Source organism: Numenius arquata, chromosome 2, assembly GCF_964106895.1.
Source record: "Numenius arquata chromosome 2, bNumArq3.hap1.1, whole genome shotgun sequence".
In the NCBI taxonomy this organism is placed as follows: domain Eukaryota; kingdom Metazoa; phylum Chordata; class Aves; order Charadriiformes; family Scolopacidae; genus Numenius; species Numenius arquata.
The window spans coordinates 82,402,932-82,429,474 of record NC_133577.1 but is presented as its reverse complement, the minus strand read 5'-3'; the positions used below and the strand labels follow the sequence as shown (position 1 = coordinate 82,429,474).

The window sequence follows — 26,543 nt, the reverse complement described above, 5'->3', positions numbered from 1 at the left end:
TATGCATTTTGCTTATGAGTATGTTGTGACACTGTGTCCAAAGCCATACTGAAAACAAAATGCGGGATGTCTTTGTCTTCTTTCTATTCATAAGACCTGTTACTGCATTGGAAAATGAAATTGGAGTGATTTGACATCTTCTGTCCTCAACAAACCCACATTGGCTGTCACTTATCTCCTTGCTACCTTCCAAATAGCTTCCTGTAAATTTTGCTTGATTATTTCTTCCAGTATTTTCCAATGATTTGAAGCTGATTTGCCTATAATTTTACTGGTTTACTTCTCTTTTTAAACTTGGGCACCAAGTTTCTTTTCTGGTTTTACTGATTTTTCTTGCCACCTGCAGGTTTTCAGTCTATAAAAATTTTGAGATTTGTTAGTTGAAGTATTTCAAGATAAGTTTCGTCAGACCCAGCTTATATCAAAATAGCTAAGTTATTTAAGTGCTCTCTAACACAGTGTTTCAATGTATTCTGACCAACTTTCTCACCATTTTTTTCGTGTGTGCCAGTCCTACCTAATGAAAATGCCTGGACCCTGCCTGAGTGAGTCAAAGATTGAGTGTAGAATGATGGTTTTTTCTTTTCTTTTTTCCCCCTAAAGGCAAACTTGAAGTTTCCTGTGACAACCTACAGCGTACTGCAGTATCTTTAACACAGCCTGCCATATACATAGAAAACAAAGATCCAATCCCTGAAGAGCAGGTAAAAAGAAAATAGGACCATTTAAAATAATGATTTGGGCTTGTTTGCTGTATCCATTCCTTTTTCAGTTGCTTGTGCAGTGACCTTCTTGTCTTGCCAAGACAGATCAAGTAGGTAGCCAATGCTATTTCATAATTGGACTTATAGAAAAAAATGATGTATATTCCTTTTGCTGTTCCATGGGGAGGTACTCCCCATCCTGAAAAAATGAGTGCTAGCATTCACCACTTCTTATATATTTATAATTTAGAAATATATAATATAATATATATTATAAATATATATATTATATAGAAATGTGACAAACGGAGAGCAGCAACACAAGTCAGAATAATATAGGAAAAAAAAATATGGATTGCTAAAAAGCTGTATATAAATCAGAGTCCTACTTGCATATTCTTAGATGAACTGACACAGCTGTAAAAGGAACAAGCTCCAGAATAGACCAAGTTGTCTTCAGTTTGAGTAATCTCTGCATTTTTGGATACCTAAAATAGACTGTGACACTGAACAGTTTTGTGTTGTTTGGGGAACTTGTGTGTGATGGTTGGGCTGTCCTGAAGAGAGGGTGGCCTCTTACATCCCAGAACTGAGTGGCAGATGCATTCTGAAAGCCGACTGGAACACCCATGCTCTACTCTGTCCCTCCACTGCCTTCTCCCGAGCCTACCCCACGTGTATTCTCTCCGGACTTTTTTCCATATCAAAGAGCTAGGACTAATAACTTTACTGGCTGTCTTTATAATATAAAGGGACCTCTGTTTTGTCATGCTTGTAAGCCAATATAGTTAAAATTGGAGTAGGAGTTTGCTATTCTCAACATCCTCTTAATAAGGACTTACGTAAGTTAAATTAGCAAGATGCTTGACTGAGGAAGAATTGCTTATGGTGTAAAATCTTAAAAAAAAAAAAAAAAAAAAAAAAAAAAAGAAAGAAACCCGCATCAGCATTGCTTATTTCCACCTGTAATTATACGGGAAAGGATTCCCATTTTCAAGATGTATCACTTGATCATACTTGTGTATGAAAGTAAATCTCAGGTGGCTGCAGCAATGTTAACTTTCAATGAGTGGACGTGCTCCGCAATTATACAAATATGACTAAGAGCAGTGTCGGATCCACTGGCTCTGCTCAAACAGGGCTCCATCCTTTTAGTGTGGTTGGCTTGTGCTGAGATCACTTGGTTGTGCATCAGACTGTGGGGACAGGGTCTACACTGACAGTGAAGATCAACATTTTTTTTTCTTTCTTTCTTTAGGAATTGGAAGCATATGTTGATTATTCAGATACGGAGAATGAATACAAAAGGGAAGATTTTTACTGCTTTTCCCAGGAAGAAAGAGAGAGACAAGAACGAGAGAGACAGGAATCTAAGAGAGTGTTACAAGAATTGAAATCTGTACTGGGATTTAAAGCTTCAGAAATAGAAAGACAGAAATGGAAACAGCTGCTATTCAGCGACCATGGTAAGCATTGCTTCTGAAAATTAATTCCTTTCTAAGAAAGGGTAGGTGTCTGTTTGCCATCAACTTCTGACTAGGTTAGAATTCGGACAGTGCTTAGCTATAGTAGTGCCTTTGGTAGAGCTGTGGGGCCTTAGTTTGCCATTCCATCTCTTTGTATTACTTGTAGCAATCGTGTTACCATATATTGAGAAGAAATCAGAGAAATGGGAATTTGGCTCTAAACACAATACTGAGCTAAAATATTAAACACACAAAAATTTAAGACGGCATAAAGAGAACTGTGAGGCTATATACCACACAAACTGAACTGACTTTCTTTCATGGCTTTCCAGTAAATACGATTTTAATCAGGGTGCATAAATAAATTACTTTTCAGAATTTAAAGAAATCATCAGAAATTATCCCAGACTTACAAAAATATATAGGTTAAAGGGAAGAGCTAGGCTTTGAAATATTAAAGGCTCATAAAAGAGTAAGACTAGCTTATGTTTCCATGAGATGGTGAGCGTACAGAATATGTTTTCAAAAAAAAAGAAAAAAATTACTAAAAAGAAGAATTCATCCAAACTAGCCTTTGCTATCTATCTCTGAGGACTGCTGGGTAGCTCCATCCACTTGCACTTGAAGGCAGGAATATGACAGTTTTGCTTGCCTCAACAAAACAGTCTGTCTCTGTCCCAGCAATAAGACTGAATACAACTTCATTCTTTTCACTGCTTGAGCTGTTTGATGTACTTTCTTTAAAATTGGCAGTGGTTTTTCTTTTCCTTTTTTGCTTCTTTTTCCCATTTTCATTCCTTCCTCTTAAAAACAGGTTAGAAAAAGCCCTCTAAAAAATTCAGTTCTAAGTTACAAAAAACAACCCTCAAGTCTGGCAATGTATCCAAGGATTCTGCCTCTGCCAGTGTCTACCAAAAAAAAAGACAGTGGATTGTAACAGAACATACCTATTTATGACACTGTTTCTTTTGACATAAAACCCACAAAAACATCTGTTCTTTACAACTTGCTTCTTTTTGTCCATTTAGCTGCAACTATGTTAAAAGAAATCACTTGGCCATTGCTATTGAGTTCTCTCCTGATCGAGTTAAAAAACCCTAAGACATCAGATTGCATCAGAGTCTGCTCAAAAGTAGGATTTCTGTATTATCCTTCTGGTGTTAGATGCAACACCACACAGCTCTTCACATAAATCTCTTCAAGTCTTCCTTTCCTTTCTGTTGAAGGGAGAAGGAAGGGATCCTACCTCTGGATCAAGTCTTGACAGATCTAGTGATTTCTGCAGAAAGAGTTCTTGTCAGGAGCTCTTGCATGGGTTATTTCCTTATCTGGGTTAGTAGCTGATAGCTGTTCACATCAGTAAATCCTCAGGCCATTTGTGGCCGTAGCTGGAAAGAGTCAGCTGACTCCTGTAGTCTTCCGTAACTGTTCACCTGAAAGCCTTTGTGGCTCATGTTGGTTCCTTTCCTTTCCATGTATAGATATTATATTGTTTTAGGATTAGAGATTCAGTGGTGGAGAGGGAGGAAAGTCTGATTTCCTCCAGCTGCCTAGGGCTAATCATTGATTACTTCCATCCTGTACAAAACTGGAAAACATGACGGTGGTTCATGAAAGTAATTAATATTGTCTCCTTTTGGCTCAGACGCTGCATGCATCTAATCTTAAAGACTGATACGGCCAGCAGACATAACATCTTCTACTGGTTTTTAAGGAATTTCTTCATTACTTCTTCAAAAGAAACACAAGACAGTTAAATATGACATAATGGACCCTGGCATATTAGAGCTGCACACTTTAATTTATCCATGGGGACGAGTCATTCCTTAAAGAAACATTTTTGTGAGCTGTGCTTTCCACATTTGTGGCTTGCTTTATCTTGAAAATTTAAACCCAGAAAGGTTCGTATTTTTGTCTCTGTTGGCCCAAGCCTACGGATGGCTGTGACATTACACTTTTCCATAGCCTCTTAAATTTTGCTTTTACAGGACAATTATATTCCAGAAATCCTGTGTTTTCCTAACTTGTCGTTATTGTGAAAAAAGATCCTGGAATATTCAAAGGCTTTAATCTGTTAGTCAAAGCACCCAGCAAGCCGTTCTGATTTCTTAGGGTTTTTTGTTGGTTGAAGGAGGGGCTGGTGAGGGCTTCCACATAGAGAGGTCAGCTCCAAACAAGTTGATACGTCTAAAGAACACAGTATGAAGTCAACTGGAGACGACAGGTTGACTAGAAGAAAAGCATCATTTTATCAGAGCACCAGACCAAAGCAAACTTGACCAGGCCCAGCACCATGGTAATTCTGCTTACAGTCTGGGCAGAAGGTAATTTATGGGAGTGTAGGTGAGCTTATATTTTTAGTCCTTTGGCACCCTGTTGAGCCAATAAAATGGAAGTGCTTTTGAAGAGGCCTGTGAAGTTGTTAGTGGCTTTGTTTTAATTTGTCAAACATTGTAAAACAACTTTTTTCTGGTGCAAAATCACTCCTAGCCCTTCCCCTAACCTCTCCCCCCATTGAAAAGTTCATTCTGTCAGTGATTGTGTTGTACCCAGCTGTTTCCCCTTCTCCCACCCTGTCCATACAACACTTCTTACACAGCAATTTCTCTGTTTTGGAAAGCTACACTCTGAGAATTGATGAATTCCACCTTGCTTATTAACTAATCAACTCAGCAAATTGGCCAGCTACCAATCTGAAGTATCTATTCATTTTTCGAAAAAATTTTGGCTTTGGAAATATTCTCTGGAGGAAGTAGGCAAGAAGTTTCCTCCCATATGATAAGATTACCGTGCATATTCCTGCCTTTTCAAGCAAATGGGCAGAAATAAGCAGCAGCATGTTTTATACAAGATGGGGAAAGAACTACCCCGTTAACAATTGAGATGAGTCTGGTGCAGTGCTCCTTTGGTGTTATATAAGGTTTTAAAATAAACAATACAATACAAATTCGAAGTCACAGTCTTTCAGTGTGCTAATGACAATAATTATCAGTGTGACAACCAGAATGATGCGCCTGCCTTCAGCTAGCTAAAGTAAATATTACTGAAATAGGATGCAATGGAAAAATCCTAATACCGTAAATTTTGTTTCCCGTGAAAAGTTTGTATATTTCCCGGAGTTATTTTCATCTCTGCTTACAGGGGTAAAGGCAGAATGGAATTAGAAAGGGAAATGCCACTTGGGAATCTGCTGTTGCCGCTCTCATTTATGTTCGTGCTGCTACTCTAATGGAGCTACTGCAGTTTAGGGAATCTGTTACTTGGAAATGGACATTATATCGTTTTCTTAAAAAGAAAGACGTCTGTTCTTCAAGAAGTGATTGTACCGAGTTATACTAACCCTTAACACTGGGAGGAGAGACTTCCTGGCAAGCATCCCGTTGCTGGCAATGGGACTCGCTGCTGCTACTAACTTCAAGAGAGGCTAAATTAAACCACACTTTATTTGTGAGGACACCTTACCTGACTGTATGAATACATGTTGTATTTGTATGTCGTGATGTATGAGATCAGATATTGCCTATAAGGACTTTTTCATGTAACAGCTGTCTTTATTGGATTAGGTAAACTGTTCTTTAAAATGAAGACAGTTCAAATCTGTATACAGTGCAGTAGTTTTACTTGTTTTTAACATTGAATGCATTGCTTGTGTTTGATGTTGGTTTTAAACATCACCAATTTTGTGCTCTCTTTACATCACAGATTTTAAGCAGTAGTTGCAACAAGTAGCTATCACATTTCACTTCAGCTTTGTGATTAGAAAACACTTTTATTTTAAGTTTTGCTTGATTGTGTTTTTTATTTCTGTTGTTTTGGGTTTTTTTAAAGCCATTTTGACCCTTTACAGTCTTGCATCTTTTCAGACACAAATAAATTATTTCTATATAGCAGCTTGCTTTTAGTTATCTTTTTTTTTTTTTCCCCCTTTTTAAGCTGCAGTGAAACCCTTGTCTCCTGTAGAACCACTGAAGCTACTAAATAATTTGGAATCACATATGAATTCAGATACAGAAAAGCAGGACTGCAGCCAAAGTTGTGATAAATCAGAAGAAAAAGACTCTAATCCAAAAGTGAATGTTGCTGATAAAAGCAGGACAGAATATTTGTATGAAGATCCTGAGGTGGAGAAAAACAAAGACAGTACTACTGAAGAAGGTAATTCTACAGGGGCTGAAGAAAGAGTGTGTTACCAGCACGAAAGGGAAGTTGAAGAACTCAAGCCAAATGATATGGATGGAGTGGAGGTTTCACAGTCTCCCTCTAAGGATGTATTACATTCAAAAATCAAGCATAGGCTGGCCCAGCTCCACATATCAACAGATTTAAACTTCGCATCTGGTCTGGCTGCACAAGTTGCTGCCAGGTCTTTCTCTTTTACTACAATGCAAGAAGAGACTTTTGGAGATGAGGAGGAGGAGGAGGAGGAAGAGGAAGAGAAGACAGAGGAGCATGAAGACCTTGTGGAGGACCGTGAGAATGAAGGTAGAAGCTCTGAAAGTGAAGGAAAAGTATAAGTCTGAGCTGAACTTTGTTAAACCAACGGCAGGCAATTTGATGGAAAAAACTAAGGTGGGGGTTTGAAAATGAAAATACTGGATGGAAAAAAAGGAGACCTAAATATAACACATCTTGTTCCCTAAGTTTGATACACTAAATAGGACTTCTAAGTATATTGAAAATTTGCAGGTAAGAGAAGTTTAGGCTGCATCCAAGAAATAGTTGGCTGTTGCCTTTTTAAGATCCTAGTGGTGGGTTTTGGAATTTACCTTTGTAGTTTTTGTTTTATTTATTTATATTATAATGTATTGTGGCAGGGTTTTTTCTAAAAAGAAGGAAAAACAATGTCTTGAATTACAATAGACTCCATTTTTTTGCTCTCTAATTCTGTTATGGTATCAATGTTTGTTCTAACAAAAAAGCCAGGACATTTCTTTTGGAAGAACCTGAACTGTTCCCTGTGATCTTCCCCCACCACTTTCATTTCACTTCTTGTGTCTGCAGCGTGTTGGCTAAGCCACCGTAGGCATTTGTGATTCTGTGGCTAGTGATGTGGCTCCCAACTAAAATGTAGAATTTTAAATAAAAACTTGAAAGAGCTAGTATTTGATGTGTCCTGGGGTACGGGGTTGAAATAGAATAAAGTTAGTCATGCTTCATATTAAGGTTTAGTTAGAATTTTATGAAGGGTTAATAAATGATTCCTAGATGTTGTAATTCATGTTAGAGAAATGTGTAGTATATGTTAGGGAAGTTTATAAGCACATCAGTAGAAAGTACTATAGACAGCTAGAAGCTATCTGTTGGATTGATAATAGATGAGAAGTAAATACCTATTTATTAAAACAGCTATTAATTATTTGTTAACCTTTTGTAAATTGAACCTTAATATAATGTTTGATTTGATATAACGATTGATTGTACATCTTTGGTTATGTCCTAAACTAATTTTCTTAAAGCAAAGTTATCTGAGTGCTTATCTTAACAACATACAGTATTTTGTTTAAACGGCATACTTGCTTTTCCCTAATGTTCTTTAATTTTTCTGTAGATCACAACTATAGCCTGTGTGAGTAAGAATCGGTGAGAGAACAAGAACTGTGTATTTTCTAAGGTCTATCTTGTAACTTAGTCGACGCCAGAGTCTGGGTGTTTGGTATGAGGTTATCTGGGGGTTGTTTTTTACTCTGTGGTGGTGTTACAAGGAGCAGCAAACTGCTGCTCACCTCACAGAGGGGCTGGTTGAGGTTTTGCTGCCTTCTCTTCCTTTTGCTCTCTGGCACAAAACGGAGCAAAGGTCTCATGTCTCTGATGGCAAGAGAGCCGCCTCTCTGTATGGAATACTCTACTTGGACCTGGGTACATTTCCAGTCACAAAACATCTCACCAGTTACTGAGGGTATTTATTGCCTCTTGCTGATTCTGTAGAATAAAGGGTATGTTAGATGCAAGTGGTTCGGAGGAATATCTTTCCTAGGATGCTTTCATGACAAGTGGGAAGATAACAAAGGTCAGCAGGTTAGGGTGGAACTCTTGACCGTATGTCAGAAAACAAGTGCTTTCTTTCAACCTCCCTCTCTTTTTACTACTGATTTTTTATTAATGCTGCTAAATGTGTGGATTTTTTCCACAGACTGTGAAGAGGTAAATATCAATTGATAGAGAAGGGAGTATGTGACTTACACTGTTCTCTCATGATATAATAAATGCCTGTCTTCTCCCTCACACACAGATTTTGGGAAGAGAATGTTTTGCCATCGTTCATTAACCAGTAACACTGTGTTCTGTGCCCTTAATTTTGTGTAAGTGACTGGAAGTTGAATGGATGGTGTCTTGGGGAACTCGTTAAAAAAAAAAAAGATGCTTCTCACAGTGTATTCAGAAGCTAAGTCTCCTCTTAGTGGTAGAGTATATTCTTCTGTGACCTGTAAAGGTTAGGCTAAGATGATGAAACACTATTTTATTTTCTCTGTGGTAAGCAATTTTTTTTATCTAGAACAATTGCTTTGGATAAATTGTGTTTGAAGCATTGTCCATGCTTCTAAAGAAGTCTTCCTCATCCTTGACTTGAGATCCTTGCGTTCACAAAGTGCCCAGATATTTTTTGTTCCTAGCTAATTGTTCTGACTGCCTAAATGTATGTTCCATAAATACTTTTCCATTAGCTCATCCACCAGCACCTCATGATCTGATGTTGTGTATCCCAGAAATGATACTTCTGAACTTTTCCCATGGGATCCAAATCTTAGTTTATGAATGTGTATGGCTATGATACCAATCTGGAAAAATCATCATATTTAGGATATGAATTATCACTGTCCTCACGGTTTTGGGTGAAGTCAGTAGTAGCCTGAGTGCTTTGCAGTGCTACTAAAATAGGTTTGAGATTTCACATTTATAGAAGTTGCTAGCTCTTTATTCCTTTGCCGCAGTCCTTAGTAAAAGACCTGGAGAATCTACTTTGGCAGCTGACTTGGGACCTAGTTTTATATTAGGCTGGTCTTGGTGGTGAAACCAAGAAACTTAAGAAACTCCACTCGTCAGTAGTTGTTCATTTTCACCCATCAGTTGGGTCAACACAGGTTTTTGTGGCCATGTTATAAAGCAGCTCATGAGCCCACTTGGGTGAAAAATCCACCCTTTTTAGGGCTTACTTCTTACCGTTCTTACTGCAGTGATGCAGTTTACAGCATTTACCTCCACACAGCAGTATCAGCACACACTGTGTTGCTGGCGTGAGACTCGGGATTGCTCACATTTACATTATTGGCAAAAACGGTGTAGTGTGAAATTACAGCCTTGACATTAGACATGGGTATGATCAAAGGATGACTTTTTGGAGCAGATTCTGATCCTGCTTTGAACAAATAGATTTTCTACAAGCAATTTAACTGATTTTCATGGTCTTACTTAATGCAGTCTTAGAAGCTGCACGCATGAACACCTGGGCTCACTTGCTTTCTCTGCCTCTCATCACATCTATATATAACAGCCATCAGGTCATTTATTTTGATTTATTTAATGTTCTCCCTCCAGAAAAATATGGCTAACATTGTACAGCACACAAAGCATGGCTTCTCTTGACTTGATAACCAGGTCCCATCTACATGCAAATAGTCTGTTATAATCCAGATTTCCTCATAATTATGTCCTTTGAAAGTACTGTGCATATATGCTGTAAATCTGCTGACAGGTTTCTTGGCAATCATAATTTATTGTTGCATTTAAAATAATATATATGAACACACTGAAGTGTGCATTAGCGCTAAAGCATTGTGTTAATATATTGAGCATGTCGAGGTCTGAGAACTGTCCTGTGTTCTTTGGCTCATTACCCTAGATAGGGATTTTTGTGAAAACAGAACATTTACTTCTTAGAGCTTTGTAACTTTTGGAAACATGTTAATCAGGAAATCCACTCTAAATAACGGGTTATGCCAAAGGATATCAACAGCCAAAATTCTTTGCGGAGAGCAGAGCTAACAATAAATACATTTTCCCCATTCATTTTCAATTAGCAGCTCTGTGAAGATGTAAAGAAGCAAGTAATTATATAGGGTTAAATAATTTCTTTTCCTCCTGACCTACCCAGAAGGCTCTCCAAAGGCAGTATTTGCTTCTTAGGTCAGATTGCGATCTAACACTGCATGTTTTATGTCACTTAACTTTACAGCTAAAGATCTAGGTAAAGACTTAAATGTGGACAAAGATCTATGATAAAAAGATTACTTGTCTCCTCTTCCTTAAAGTGTATGTCTTCATGACAGAAATGAAAGAGTGGTGTAATGGAAGCAAATTTTGAGAACTACAGATAATCAAGAAACTTTCAAATGGAGTCAAATGTGCCTGTGTCAGCTATAAGCAAGATTCACAAATATGAAGGCTTCTGCTATCGGTTGCAGTAATGAGACAGTTTTACTCCTGACAGAGCATTACTAGACATCACTGGATCTTGCACTTAGTTAGCTAAATACACGATGAAATCTGGTAGAGCAGCCAGTTTTACTGAGGTTTCAGACTTTGTCCTGAGCACACCTTTCTCTGTGTGACCCAGCTGTTTGTGTACAGGACTGGAAATTTTATGTGTATCTGAAGTGTAGAATTTCCAACTGTCTTATTAACTTCTTTGCTAGTAAAAAAACATCTAAATAGTGGAATGTGTAGAGTTGTTGGCCCACGCTGAGCTTTATAATTTTGTAGTCTATCCCTTTTTTCATTTTTTTGCCTTTTTTTTTAACAGAAGCAAAGGGTCAAGTATAGTAAACTGCCCTTGTTCTTTAAAGTATTTAGTGAAGGGCTGCTGTTGTTCTGCAAGCGGCTTGTTCCCAGGGCTAATTACTCTTTAGAATTAACAGGTTTTCACGCTGTCTGAGTGGGAGAAAGGCACTTGGTCAGTGTAAAAGGTCAGGCTACTCTGGGATCTTGTCCGTGACAGGGCGTAATAGCAGATGCTGAGGGGAGGGTATGAGAAAAGGGAGATGTAGTGATGTTTCCTCAGGCTACTCCCCAACAATTTGTGGCTCAAGGACTTCTTGAGCCAGTGGTGGTGGCCGTCAGTTTAACAGGTCCCGATGGAGTTCTCCTCCATAAATTTGTTCAATCTCATGTTTGGTCAATTATTACTAGTCCCAGTGCCAGTATGCACTCATCTTTATTGCAGTATTTTACAAACTAGAAGATTTCTCAATGATGTTTTTAATTTTCTTTTTTTTTAAACTGAGCAAACCCACTTCTCTCAGTCCTTCCACAGAGGTCATGTTTTCCACCTTTTGGTAGAAATCTGTCCAGTTTTTGAAGTGTAGTGACCCAAGTGTGGTACAGTACTCCAGACGGAACCTTAGCAGTGCTGAGTATGGAGTAATAATCACCTCCGATAAAACACTGAACCATTCAAATATATTTGACTCCATATAGGAAAAAAATCTTTTCAGATCTTTTACCCCTAGCTATTAGGATGACAAATGAAAATATTTGGTTTAATGGAGGAGAAATATTTATTCACTGTCAGCAGGATTTGGCTGGATGATGTTTTTCTTTGCTAACAAAACAAAAAGTTGTTAAATCTTCCAACAGCTGCCACCTGGTCTAACACAAACTAAAGAAGCCAAACAACACTTGTTTAAACTTCAGCTTGACTTTTCAGAGCTGTTCCGATCTCTGATGAATAAACATGTATCACAAAGTATATTATCACACAAGAATATGGATATATGAGTATCAGGGATCAAACTGAAGGCTTCTGTGGCTAATTTTTAAAATGCTTGGAGGTGTGCTTTGTTCATATTCTCATGATATTTAATTTCCTCCTGCATATGTTTTTATTTTACCACCTTGAATTTTAAATGCCAAAAAATACACTTTGATTTATTTTACTTGGAAATTTGTGCAGTTATCAGGTAAGTGGTAATGGTACTGTAACTGTGATAATAAGACATGGTCATAAGCAGGGGTAAAATCTACCTACCGTGAACTTTGCTTTGTAGACGGACACAGCAATATAATTTGAGGTACAGATCAGTATGTAACTCTTCATGATATTCTGCCTCACCTTTCACACTGCCATCTCATTTGTTATTTGCGGATTTGTCAGAATAAAATTTGATCCAACAACTTGAATGCTCTGTTAGCCCATTTTACCCTTTCTGAGTTGAAGACAGGATTCTGAAGAAGTGACTATAATTTAGTAGATGAGGAAAAAGGGTTTGTTTCTCTGTTACAAAATGGCTTATTTTAAAAGGGTTGAATAGGACCAAAAATTGAATACTTTCACATAATCAGTATATTTTTGACCTTCATACCTGCTCAGCTTTAAATCTTAAATCCTCACGGACAGTTTGCTTTAGGGGATGCAGTTCTACAGCAGCTTAAACCAATCCAGGTCCAGGCTGCCGTCTGACACGGCCCTGCAATCTCAGTCCCTCCTTTAGGCTGGCTTTTGTAACCACACAGTGATTTAGGATGCGGATCTGGCTGAAAATGCACCACTGCTTTAACTTTCACCTGGCTCCCTGAACTAATTCATCGGGTGGTTGAAAGAGCACTAGTAGCATCTCAGGGGCGCAGGAGGGAATACATGCCTGGGTGATGCGGAGGAATGCCATAGCCCAAATTTAAATCACTTTGAATTAATGTTTACATGCTGTGAGTTGACATCATTAGTGTCTGTACTGAAGTGAGATAAACGCAACTCTGTATGTCGCTTCCTTCATCTCCATATTTTCTGTTGATTGAGGATGATGCCACTCGGTATTTTCCTCACTCATTTTGACTCCTCCATTATTTTTTTTTTTGTTCTTCAGGCCTAGGCTGCCCCAAACCTGCTTTGTCTTACTCCATAGAGCCTGTAAGAGCTGTTTAGTACTGCCAGTAAAACTGAAATTATCATGCGTGTGTTTTTCTTTTGACCTTTCTGGTCCCTGTGACACCCACAGTCCCCTCCCTTTACCACCACTCTTAAGAGTTTCAGATTTTAAAATAATACATAAATTATTTTTGTGTGTATTTGTAGCACAGCTTGACTCTTCTATATCTTCAGCAGCTGAATGACTAGATCTAGAAATGTATACTGACTGTCCCAGTTGACTTGAGGACTGAAACAGAAGGTGGACACCATAACGGGGAGTACTACAATCAAAACAGAAATACCAATGTACAGTAGCCCAAATTTATACCGCCCTTTTGGTGTATATTGGCTTTTATAAGTAATTCCATCTTACTGAAATACACCAGTTGTGTTTTAGAAATAACTGCAATTCTAGTACAATGTCCCAAAATAAGTGTCATTAGTTGGCTTGATTTGTGCTCGAATCTTAATATTTAAAGACTGCTTCCTGACCTGCTCCAGCTGTATGGATGAGAAAATAATCTCAAATTTCCAAATAGAGAGTGACCAATGCTTTCCGTTACTTTGTGCTATTAAAGAGGTCCATTCCTAAATAAACAAAAAGAGAAAAGTTAGTGCTTAATATCTTCAGTAGTCATTACTAACACAGAATCATGCATTTGATCTCAATAGAAGCACCATAAATGAGGGCTGTTTATGATGTTTTATATCTGTGTTTCTAAAATAATAATAAAAGGCTTTAAATGTATTACGGGATAAAAGCCAGAATTCTATGAATTGTCCTCCAGATCTTTCATCCAAAGCCACAGCTGGCCAAATTTAAACAAGTTCAAGCTGTCTATTCCTGAACTGCTCAGTATGGCATTGTACTCAAGGTTTTTAATGTCCTTGCGTGAGTGTTCACAGATAGCCTGCGTGCACCTGTATGCTCGAGGTCTGCAGAGCTTGCAGAGATCATGGAGCAGTGCTGTGCAGGAGCGGGATGCCTCAGAAAGATTTTGGGTTTATTGTCTCTGTCTTCCTCTACTGCAGCATCCACGCCATATGCAGTCCCACTCATAAACTTCTTTCCTTCTCAGCTTTCTTCTTCATAGACCATACAAACCAATTGTGGAGGGGGGGGTGTTTTTTGTTTGTTTCTCGCCTGGGTTACTATCCTATAATGCACCAGGTAACATATTTCCAATAGAAGCTTAAACATTAATGCAAAATACAGGGCCTGGGCACACAGGGGCTGGAGAAGCTCTTCCAGTTTGACCACTTCTGGGAAGGGTTCTACTGAGATGACTGACTATGAGGGTGCTGAGCTAGGCTTCATGACTCTGCAGGTATCTTCCAAAGCTCCAGTTTTTGCTAGGTCTGTTCTTTCCTCCAGTGGTATCTCTCTTCCTTCTTAGCAGTCTTCAGTCAGCAGCAGCTGCTGCTTCTCAGCAGCTCCTCTTCTGCCAACTCTTTAAGAACTTGGCCACTTCTCCCCTTCGTTGCTGAACCTATTGTCTAAATTTTATGAAACAGCAGGTTAGATGGAACCCCCACTGAGGTGCTGCTCCTCATTCCGTCAAAAACTCACAAACAAAAGGATTCTTAGGGCTGGTGACTTGTCTGTCCTGACTTTCCTTTAGGGAGCTTTGACCTCCATTTCAGCCTGGCCCCTCCTATTCCTTCCTGGATTCCAGAGTGTTCACTTCCAGAGGACTCCCTCCTTAACGGCCGTAAGATGGTAATGTCTCCCCAGCAAGACTCATCCTTGAACACACATTTCTCATTACATGAGCTTTCCTTGTTCTTTCCAACAGGAGCATGGCACAGTTATGGCTGAGTCTGTGTTCCCCTAAATAACCTTGTGTCTTCCTGCAGTAGGGGCCGAAAACACGCTCTCCAGCTGCTGTGCCAATGTGCTTTGGCTCCACAGCTGCCCAGCCTTGAGCTCTGGAAGCTCTGGGATCTAGCAGTTGTGCTTAAACCTTCCTCACTGTCAAAGAGCATGTGTTTTCAGAACACAAATACTACTAAATCTCCCCTGAATTGAACCATTTTGCTTTTGTTGAGCAGCATTAATTTGAGGGGTTCGTGTGAGTTTTGTATATATATACACACATATACACACACACTCTTCATATTTTACATGTATATTGCCAGGTATCACATTGAAAGGCTTGTCTAGTAAAAAGGTATTCTTATATCAAACTTCCCAGTTACTTACTCAGAAGGTAAACAAAAACCTAATTCTTACGATCTAATGGCAAAAGAGCTGGATTCTGTTCCACCAAGCAGGCTATGTGGAGGTATTTAAAATGCACACTGATTTTACACCCTTAATTAGAAAAGCTGTTTAACCTTGTTTTCTCTTATCGAGGCTTTGCACCTGAGCTGCTGTGGGTGCCTGTGTGCCCGATCTGCCCTGTCGTAAACATGTAAACAGATACATGTTCCTCAGCATTTCCTGCCTGCTCAGTCTTAGCGTTTCCCAAAACAAGCCCTAATGGCACCGCAGATTGCCAAGGAAACCACAGGGAAGGGAAAGAGAAGAACCTTGATAAGCTGCTGTTTAATTGGTTAATAAATGCGGGCTAAAATACAAGAGGAAACGTTTAAAAGAACAAACTGCAGCAGGAGACTTCTGGCAGGGCTACAGAGGGAAATCACATGTGATACACTCTGAAGTCTGCAGACACTGGGAAGGATCCACAATTTCTCTTCAGTGTGGAGACAGGAAACATTCACCAGACTGGTAGTCTTCAGCAGCTCTTTAAAAACCTCTATTTTATCTACATTTTGTTTCCACAGAATACTGTGCTGGTATATCAAGCTGCATGTAAATCAATCTCCACATCTTTTCCTTTAAGCTCCGTATGATTTCAGTCTCTTTCCTTTGACTGCACTGAAAAGGTCAGCAAGTCTTTAAATCAGATGTGAAGCCTGGTGACTATCCCTTTTAAGGCTCCAAGAACTAAAGTTCTGGCTTGGATGTAGGCAGCAGCAGGAAGACGTTCCTGGGTTCTGCCCTTTCTTTGTGATAGGGTTTCTTGCCTGTGATATTTTCCCAAACCATTTTATTTCTCTTCTTCTTACTTTCCCACTCTACCTTCTTCCTCTTTCCCATGGATATGAATCAGGACCTAAAGTCTTTTTTACATGTTTGATGATGTGCATCACCAGCATCATGTTTAAGCCATTTTTTTAAAATTTTTGGCTGGGTTTCCCCAGTTTCAGAAGTAGTTTTCTCAACTGTAATGCTAATTGCTTTCAAAGTCTTTTTGGTTGCTATCGTTTCTTCAGCATCTGTAGTAAAATTCTGCCTCACTACTGCATGTATTGCTTTTTCTCCTTATCCTGTGTCCCTGACAGCTGCCTACGTGGCGTGGATGTGGCTTATCCATCCTTCAATTAGGAATAATTAAATGGAATAGGGAATGCTTTTACAGGGATGCATAAATGCTGCATCAGCACTTTGTTTGATCTTTTATACAGAAGTTTATTTATAATATCTCTTTCATCCTGAAGATTAAATTCATTTTAAGCAATCCTGGCAATAGTTTGTTTCTGCAGTATATTTCGCTGGCTCATTAGTACAAGCACTTTAGTAATGAACACTGGTTACTCTTGTCTAAATAAGTGATGACTGAAGCAAGAATGGTTTTTTGTGTCTTATGCTTCCACTTGCACCTTCCCATCACCTTTCAGAGAACTGTATGCTGTGCAGCCATGTGGCAACTATTACCAAAATCCCTTTTATTGTCACATAAATGGCCGGGTAGGTGGGGCTTTAGGAAGAGAATAACATGTCGGTTGTGGAGATTGGTCACAGGTAGATCTTTAACCTAGGAACTGGGCTTAGGCGCTCTGCAGGAGGTGTCTTCTGCTTGTCTAGCTGTATGACTCCTAAGAAACAGACTTTCCCTGCACGCTTCGAAAGTGCCAAAATAGTGGCAACAGTACAGACCGGCTCCTTATATCTGAAGTGTTGTGGCTCCCTCATAATGCTTAACCTTTATTACCAGAGCAAAGGCTGTGTTGTGCTGATGTTAGGAGCTGTGGCTGATGCACACCTCTCCCCCTGTATTGGTTTTAAGGTTAACAGCTGCTGACTGCTCTTCTTACTTAGATATGACCCACTCTCACCTAATTCATATCCCCAGGAAGGAAAGCTTAGAGATGACTGTGGAAGAAAGAAAATAATTTGATTTTGAAAGGCAAGAGGAAGCTTGGTGAGGCAGGAGTATTTATTCTTATGTATTGAATCTTGCTGCCTAATCAGTGCATAATTTGTTGTTCAGTACATAAGGTCTTGCTTATTCTTTGCTATTTCCAGGTTGGTTTGTTTGTTTGTTTTCATATGGAATACTGAACAGATCCAATTGCTACTGTTAGAAGGAGAAGCCTGTCTACCAAGAGGGGTCCGTAATGTTTTCCTTTACTTGGAGATTTTTTGAATGCTAAATTCCCTGTGTGTATTCTTCATAATGTACCATATGCAAATATTCTTCAGGAATTGATACTACCACTTCAGACAGTCAATATTTTCTATGTAAGAACTGTACATTTCCTATACTGCCAAGAATGTATATATATCTACGAAGACTTAAGATTGTATCTTTTTGAGCAAGCCTCTTTCTTCAACCATCTGAAACTTTCTTCCTGTTTCTCAAGTTCTCTGCTAATTTATTAGACACTTGTGTTACATTGTGTACTTTTTGTATCAGCTGTATCGCTGTATTTCTCCTTTCTCTCATTAAAACCTGTTCTTCTCATCCTTCTACTGTGCTGCTTCCTATTGGAAATACTAACACCGTATCAGGTAACCTGGTCTAGTGTAGCAGGTCTGGCTGAGGTGGAGCCAGACCAGTCCTAAACAGCCAGTCATTCAGACTTTTATTATGTTGTTCCACTGATCCCAACATGTAATCAGTTTTACTGCTACTACTGGTCTAGTGTATTAAGCTTCTCTAGAGTTATTTTGCAGCATAGTCCATACTTTTATAAGGTAGTGAAGAAGCAGCCTAGAATAGGATACCCATGATACAAGATGGACAAGATACGCAAAAAGATGTACTGAGATATAAAGTCCATAATTCTTATGGATTCTCATGTTCCTGGTGACATATGCTAAGAAACCTGTGGTCTTCCTTAGTGAAGCAAGTTTTGAGGAGAGATTTGGAAGAGGGCACTCTATTTCTAGAAATGTGGCTTTCAACTTAAGCCAGTCAGTTCTCTATGCTATCTCCATGCTTAACTCGTCTTCCAGGTAGATGAAGAGGAAAAGAAATGAAAGAAACAGCCGATTTACAAACAAGAAAATGCTGTCTCCCAGGATAGTACTCCATAAACAGATAGAGAAAGAATAGTGCTTCTTTTATCCTCCCAGTGAAAAGCAAGATTTCCAGTGTTTTGCTGATGCTAACCCCCATTTAGCAGTGCAGGATCTCTCTTGACCTACAGCCATACTCTCAATATTATCTGCATGGTATGCAGGAGGAAAGAGTTCAGAGTACTTCAGTACCCAAGGTACTGAAATAAAGTGAGAAGAACATGCACATGCACCTATGTGTTAAGTGTTTGGCAATTTTTGAGATTGGGAGATCAGCTGGCAAGAGGGAAAATACCAGGAGCATCCACTTTTGGGGAACCTACTCTTTTATCTGTAATCAGACACTTACTGAAGGATGAAATTAATCACATCTTTAGCACCACCTATATAATTACAGTAGTGTATATGGAAATAGCTATGCCACCCAGGCTTGGTTTTCTCTCAGACTCTTCATCACCCTCTCCTTCCATAAGACTGGTTTTGTGGCCCCAGTTGTACCTGCTCATGTGCTCACAGCCTGTGCATGAAAGAACCTTGTGTAATGTCCCGGTGGTAGCATGTAAGGGTTTGTTGTCATGGTGCTGTGGTAGCAAGGAGCAGAACACACACATGTAGAATAACCACACTGGCTCTGGCCATGTGTGACATCAGTTAGATTTAGGTTAGGCAGATGCCCATCTGTGCATCCGCATACATTTCCTTCTAAAGCTGCATTTAGGGATGATGCCACAGTGGGAAATATTTAGAGAAATTCTAGCATAGAGAAGAACCATCACAGGGAATTCCACAGGCCAGTGCAGCCTTTCCAGTCGCTCAGAGAAGCATTTGCAAAAACACTCAGCCTAAAGCTAATCCGTCCTGACTGCAATCAAGAAAGCTTGCCGCTGACTTGGAGGGAAAGCACGGTGTGTGTAGTAATTAATGCATTTGGAAACACTACTGTTAATTACCTGTCATATTTAATCCCTGACTTATCTACCACTCCAGTAATTGTTTTGTGTACACGTGAAGTGAAAAGCTTCCTTCAGAGAAGAATGGACTACAGATATAATATGGGCTGGTTTCAGCTCTTGTTCAATATAAGTGACATACGTTTTTTTGCTAGGCTAAGAAGAAATACAAGAAAGCAACAGACTTTCCGTGACCTCTCAAAGCTAGCTAAGAGCAGCTCAGCAAAAGACCGCACGCTTCATTTTGGGCTATCTCCTGTGTTGTTCTTTTCTGTCACTGCTGTCATCTGCTTCTCAGCTATTAACAGTAGTTTAATAGATCATCGTCGTCGTCACACCCTGCAAGATGTATTGGTTAAATCAGTAGTAGAATGCAGCGGCCTTTGCATTCATAGCAGGCATTCAGAAGTTCAGGTTTGATTACTGGTTTGCAGCACCACTAAATTACAAATAATGATACGGTTCCCAAGAGCTATGTAATAAATACATTGCCAGAGTTGCAATTATTTCCCCTTTCTGCCTGTCTTTGTTTCTGCTCTGGAAACTTCTACATGAGAGCTAACTGTTGCAGCATGTGCTTTAGCTCCTGGGACTTCTCCCTCCATGAGCTGCATCCTCAGCGTGCAGCTGTGAAGTATTTGACCATCTGCTGCTGTTTCTCCAGGTTATGCTTCTAAAGCTTCCCTGCAGCTATTTATTAATTAAATGAAGAAGCTAGTTGCTAGAAGACACGTGACTAAAGTAACTGGTCCTTTATTTGCAATTAAATTTTTATGGATAGTGCCAAAATGTAAATATAACAGCCCATAAAACAAGTCTTAGTCAGACACACACAAAAGAAATGGATGTGCCCAGGACCTTCACCTCTGTTTTCTTATTTCCTTATTGCCGGTAACTGGCAGGATTGGCTCAAAACGATTCTGTTGCTCAGCAGCTACACAGTCCTAACTGCTGAATGGGACAAGAAGGAATATACAGGATGGAGAACTTGTAAGCACACCAAAAAGTGCAAATGCTTTGATATTGAGACTGCTGTACTTGCTGCTTGGAGTCACAGTGCTTTATACTTAAGGAACAGAACAAAGAAGCCAAAGGTCTCAGAATGAAGTGATTAAAAACCTTGATGACAGAAAGTAAAATACCTGAACTTGAAATCACTTGGAAGACAATAACCCATGTGATAATCGCTCCTTGTATTAGCTATTTGTTTTTGAAGGTCTTTAGTTGACTTGCCATACCCATTGAAAATGTAGTTGGCAAAGAGTAGCTTTCCTTGAATGTACAACTGCCAAAGAAGAGAACAAAAAATAAAATGCAGAATTGGCAAGAGCAACCTCTTATTCTAATTGAAGATGATAGGTTGAGAAACAAAGAAGGTTGTTAGGTAGCCTGACTGAAAACCTTACTACAGCTTACAGCTTTCACCTTTCATGACTTTGTTATATGAAATATTTTATTTCATTTAAGAAATTAAAAAATAAAACTCATATTTTTCTAGTCCCTCCAAGATTTCAAGACACAGCATACTGGAGTGTATGAAACAACGTTTTGCATGCTGCTTCACGGACTACCAAAACCCACCACCATCCATCAAGGTAATATTTCAGTTTAGGGATGGCTTCAAATATGGCATATTTGAAGATGAACACAAATATGGTAGGCATAGGATAAAACAGGTATTTCTTTAGGCTTTCTTTCTTTTGCATATGTTAACCAAATGTTTTTCTTCGATTGGTTTGGTTTGGTTTTTACTAAGGAGTAGAAGTAGGGTATCCTACATCTAAACTTTTATAAGTAGCAATTAACTTTCCTGTTTAAATACTGAATCTCATTGGAAATGCTTTTGTAGAGAAGAAAGGTGACCAAGTGATTTGACAGTGATTGTAAACCACATGAATTAGCTACCCCTGATGTTCAAAGACATAAGGGTTCAAAATGTGGGAAAAATCTGAAATGTTAGCAATTTTCATTCCCTGGAAAAGTAAATCAGGAGACTAAAGCTAATTCAGAGCTGTTCAGAAAGATACAGAAACATTTTCCAACTCCTATTTCCACAGTTTCGAACTTGCTTTTGATTCTGAAGTACATTTCATGATGTCTCAATCATTTGCATGTTTCCTGAAGCTGGCATTTGTATATGACTATCTTATCATGACATCCTCAACAAAACAGATGAGTAAAAAACCAAATTCTGTTTTGTGCTAGAACTTAGAATTCTTAAATAAGTCAGATAAATGACACATGTTGTAGTAAGATCTCATCAACTGAAAGGAGGCGGCCTTCTGGATTTTTAGAGTATTTCTCTTGGTTTTGGATCCGTTTGTTGGGTTTGGACCTTTTTGGTTTTTCTGTCCCCAGACTCAGGATTACCAAAGTAAGTTCAAGAAAAGATAAATACTTTTTCAACATGTTGCAAAGACTGTTCCACACAGATAGAACATATGGAAGATCTCAGAATGGGGGCTTGAAGAAAAGCCTGATGAAATATTAGATATAAAAAGAATGAAGGTGAGAGCACCAGCCTTTTCTCAGTCAGTAAATAAAGAGTGATGTAGTTGGTCCAAATTCTCGCTGACATGAAGGCCTGTGTCATTTCTGGCAGTGTAGAGGAACCTTTGTTTAAGTGAAAATTGGCTTAATTGAATTTAAAACTACAAGACTTATTTAAGCTGATATACTGTCCAAAGCTGCTTATGTTGTGGGGTGTTCCTGGTGCTACACAACTGGAAACATTTGGCTTATTTTGTGGAAGCTCTCAGCATGCAGGACTCCAAGTTAAGACTCTGCGAATACTTCAGGGTAATGCATATCCAAGTAACAATGGATGTATTCACTAGAAGGGAATCCAGAAGAGCACTGAATTGTCTTCATCTTATGCTCACGCCAATAAGTACTCATCTGTAATGCAACCAGTAATGGACATGATGTAGAACACTCTTTTGCTTGTGGGTAATGGAGAGGGAAAAAACCATTTTATTATCATGCCTTGAGCAGTGGCAGCATCATAGCAAAGGGAATCCTGTAAGCTCTCCTTGGGGTACAGTTTTGAGTGTTATGTCAGCAGGGGCAAATCACAGAATCACAGAATGATATAGGTTTGGAAGGGCCCTCTGGAGGTCATCTAGTCCAACGCCCCCTGCCAAAGTAGGTCCACCTAGAGCAGGTTGCACAGGAACATTTGGCCTCAGCTGCTGATTCTCTGGCTGTATGTACCGCTTTATGTCTGTGTGGTTTCCCCTTGAGGCAACCTCTTGCACTCATTTGTTCTGACTTTCCTGACTCTCTCTTGATTTTCCTATTCTCTTTTCAGTTTCTTCCTTATACTTTATTTGTACCTATGTTTCTTTCTCTACTTCTTACTTTTTTCATAATCAATGCCTCATCTTGTTTCCCATAACCAGTCTCACCTCCCCTTCCATATCATATTTCTCATTACACAGATCCTTCTGAACTGACGTACAGTTCCTCATACTTCTCCTCTGTTACCCCTGTTATTGCTCTCCCTCAATTTTGCATGTTCTTTCCTTGCCTATGGTGGGAGCACAGAGAACAAAAGAAGAAGCCTCCAGCCACCTCCATCCCAGCTTACTGCCCCTGCTCCATAGGCCAAGGATTGGTGCTTTGCTTTGGTCACCACTCCCTGGTCTGTTCTAGCCTTTGGGTTCCCCATACAGATAATCTGAATTAGTTTCCTCTCGTTGCTGCAAGCCCTTACGTGTTGTGTTGTCCAAATTTAAGTGCCTTTCACTGCCTTGTTGATGAGGAAGCAACACACAATGCTCCTCTCGTGTGGGCTCTGTTTAACCACTGGCATTGTCCTACCACCAAAATGTGGTGGGGTGCATACCAGTTCTGTTACTTCATTTAGAGCCCTGACTCCGTTTCACTGGGGCTAATGATTAAAACCGTAACAAGCAGATAGGGAAGGGACCTTTTGCCACTGCAGGGTTGCCTACGGAATGCTCTGAAAAGAACGCAGCTGTTCTCCAATACACATTCTGTAATTCTACAAAATGAAGAGGTTGATAGAAGGGGTAGATAAATCTATTCCAAAGATGTTCTGACGCATTAATACACAACACATCGGAACCTTCCTAAGTGAATATAAACAAGGAGGCTGCCTCTGGCAATCACCGTCGCTGTCAGAGGAACGTAGCCCTTTCCATTACAATTCACCTGGTTGATTCTGTAATGTTATGACGTGGAGGAATTTCATTATTCCTTCCACCAAGCAATCAATTTGTGCCTTCAAGCATAAAATTCAATTGCGCTTGAAGATTTGCTTTGCTTGCATAATACATAAATGTTACCAGTCAAAAGTTTTCCAGTGTTTTTCAAATTCCTGCCACTCTCAGTATGGCCTTCTGTAGCATGTGACTTTCACAGGCTGGCATTTTATGGCGTGACTAAGAATTTTATCTTCTGCGGGGTATCTTTCTGGCTTGGTTCACTCCTAAAGCACCAGGAATTTCTAGAATAAGAAGGTTTATTAGCAAGCGGCTCTGAATGTCAGCTTTTCTCAGTAGGTATCAACTGGCATAACAAATCTCTTTTACCCCTACTGGGGTAAATTTAATTCACAGTGTCTCAAAACCCAAGTCTTTAGTGAAAGCCAAGAGATAAATTTGCATGGTGGCATTTTGGAGTGGGGGAAGGTTCTTTCTCCTCTCAGAGCTAAACATAGTTCTGGCAAATGGCCTCAGACTGAAACTCTTGAGGGAGTCATAATAAGCAAGCCAGGGCAAAGAGGAATGTTTTTTCTCCCTGACTAATTCTTCCACATAAAAAGGTGAAAGGTCAAAGATGAACTTTAATACTAATGAAACTCTGAACTTCAGAGCAGTAATATGTCAGAACATTAAAAAATAAGTCAAAATAAAAAATGTTTTATTATTGGCAACAGTAGGTTAGTTTTATAAGCACATATATTTCTGTCCTGATTTCTTTTAGCCTTTGGGAGAAAGGGAACTTTTATATATTCAACACAGACATTAAGCAATCCACAATAGGGGTTTTGGGAGTTCAGCCCATATTTTTCCCCTTAAGTGCCCTTTTGCAGCTTTCCAGCTTACTGAAGGAGTAAAATGGGGCTGCTTCAAGTTATCACAAGTTCACTTTGCATGGCTTTTCTTGACTGAAATGGTCATTCTTGAGGTTAATTTGCTTCTTCCCTCTGTCTAGGAATATTTCATGCAGATTAGGAAACTTCACATGTTCATATTATGGAAACAATTCTGTTGATTCAAACTGCCCCTTAGAGAAGCAACTTGACAAATTCATGTGTATATGTGCATGTGCGTTCAGATGTTCAAGTAAAAAAGATTTGATCACGCTAAAGTTAATTTAAATTTAATTGCCAGAGTTGAAATACATCTAATGAAAGCTTTGTTATCTGTTTGGGTTTTGTAGTACCACCCTTCTTGGCCTGGCAACACACAAACAGGATGGTTGAGCTGTCCTTTTCATGTTACAGATTACCTGTGCCGATGATGACATACAACTTTTAATCATTGTGGTGTGTGCAAATAAGAATCTAACCTGTGAAATTCAAAGTATAATTTGTAAGCTCAGCAGTGCTGGAGTGGCCAAACGCATAGCAACCAGCAAGAACGGGCAGGAAAGCAAGGGGAATGACCAGAGTTCCAGAAAAAAAAGTGACCTATAAAGAAAGGTTGCATAACCTGTGCTTGTTTAGTATACTGACGTGAAGATTGAGTGTGGGAGTATAGTTACGGGAGACAGAAGGGACATAAAGATATGACCTGCTACAGAAAGAAAGAGAATGGTCTGTTTTCCATGTCTATGATAAAGAGAGCAAGAAATAACGGGCTTTAACTACAGGAAGAGAAATTAAATAGGAAAAGTCATCAAGCAATATGAGTGTAAAGGATTCAGATATATTTTTGTAAGGATAGTCTGGTTTCTCTATTACTGAGTCTTTATGAACAGGTTAAGCAGCAAGAGTGGAATTCACCTCACCTACGGCTGAATCCCATGGGAGAGAAACAGGCATTTCCAGCCTGTGATTCATTTGACCCACTTCCATTAGACATTGGAAAGAGACAAACTGCACTGTGGAAGTGCCTGTTTCTCTTCAGGGGCTGTGAAAGACTCTAGAAAACTGATTCAGGATTACAGGTCTCTCGTGTCAGTCATAGCACTGACGTAGTTGATTTTGTACTGGTGAAAATGGTGAGGCTGGATGACCTCTTGAGGTTGTTTCTAGACTATGAAGGAAACGAAGAACTGACATTGCAGAAGGTCTGCCTGACTAAAGGCCTAACTGAAAACAAAAGTTGCCCGTTCAGTAGGATGACAGTAACAAGAATTAGTTATTGTTTGATGGCTGCTTGGCTGAATAATTTGGAATGAGATGATGAATAATTTAACTGTTAATAAGCAAACAAGTACATTATCACCACACAATGAGCAAACCAGCGTTCCTAGTCCACCAAAGAAGTCAAGAGTAGAAGAAGCATAGAGACTGATTATCCTGTAAATTTCTGACTATGGCCATTCCAGAATAGCTTTTGTGAAACAGAAAACTGTACAAACAGTTGCTGGGTGTATTGTTAGGTTCTCTGTATAAACAGAGGATTCCACATCGTGGGCTTATTTCATAAGCATTATTTTTTACCGGAGAAAAATCACGAAAAACATTGTCATCTTAATTATCTACAGCAGAAAATGGCAGAATAAATTTTGAATGATATTCCCAGAAGACTCCCATTCACCTCTTGAAGTCCAAACTCACTGAATGGCCTGATACAGCACAAATTCCTTCTGTGCTGTTGATAAACTGCAGAATCAGCTTGGAGCATTCAGCCTGTATCATAATGAGCATCCTTATGAGGCTGGCAAGGCTTTAGCCCGCTGCAAGGCACATGCAATTATAGAACCCAGCCTTCCTTTAAAAAGTTTGGATCTTGAGATCAGCTGGAATGAAACTGGTGTGATTTTCCCTCACCTTTTTCAGGGCAGCATTCTGTTTTTCAAGGGAGAAGAATCACGAAAACCTCATCTGTGAAATTGCTCATACTGAGTTCAGCTTGACTTGTACAACCAGTTATAAAAGTGTCCTGCCCCTTATCACTATGCTGTCTCAGTATTGTCAATCTGTAGTCATCTGGGAACAGCAATAAAAAAGGTGAATAGCGGATCTAATGAAATCTTTGTTACGTTTCCTATCTCAGACCTGTGTGCTAGAATGCTGGCTGGGGATGGGGAAGTTTAGGATGGGTTAAAGTCAGGCTGTGGTTTCACGGGACCTTTTCT

The 26,543-nt window shown here is 39.3% G+C and overlaps 1 protein-coding gene across 2 annotated transcripts in view; it reads left to right on the top strand.

Moving 5' to 3' along the window:
• Positions 1 to 7,571, top strand: part of VEZT (vezatin, adherens junctions transmembrane protein) — a 58,841-nt gene extending 51,270 nt beyond the window's left edge. For both annotated transcript variants that reach the window (XM_074163798.1, XM_074163806.1), the window contains 3 exons: positions 604 to 704; positions 1,963 to 2,170; positions 6,104 to 7,571. In XM_074163798.1, coding sequence (XP_074019899.1) covers positions 604 to 704; positions 1,963 to 2,170; positions 6,104 to 6,684 — 890 coding nt within the window. In that variant the 3' untranslated portion in view covers positions 6,685 to 7,571. The remainder of the gene's footprint in view (positions 1 to 603; positions 705 to 1,962; positions 2,171 to 6,103) is intronic.
• The last annotated feature ends 18,972 nt before the right edge of the window (positions 7,572 to 26,543 follow it).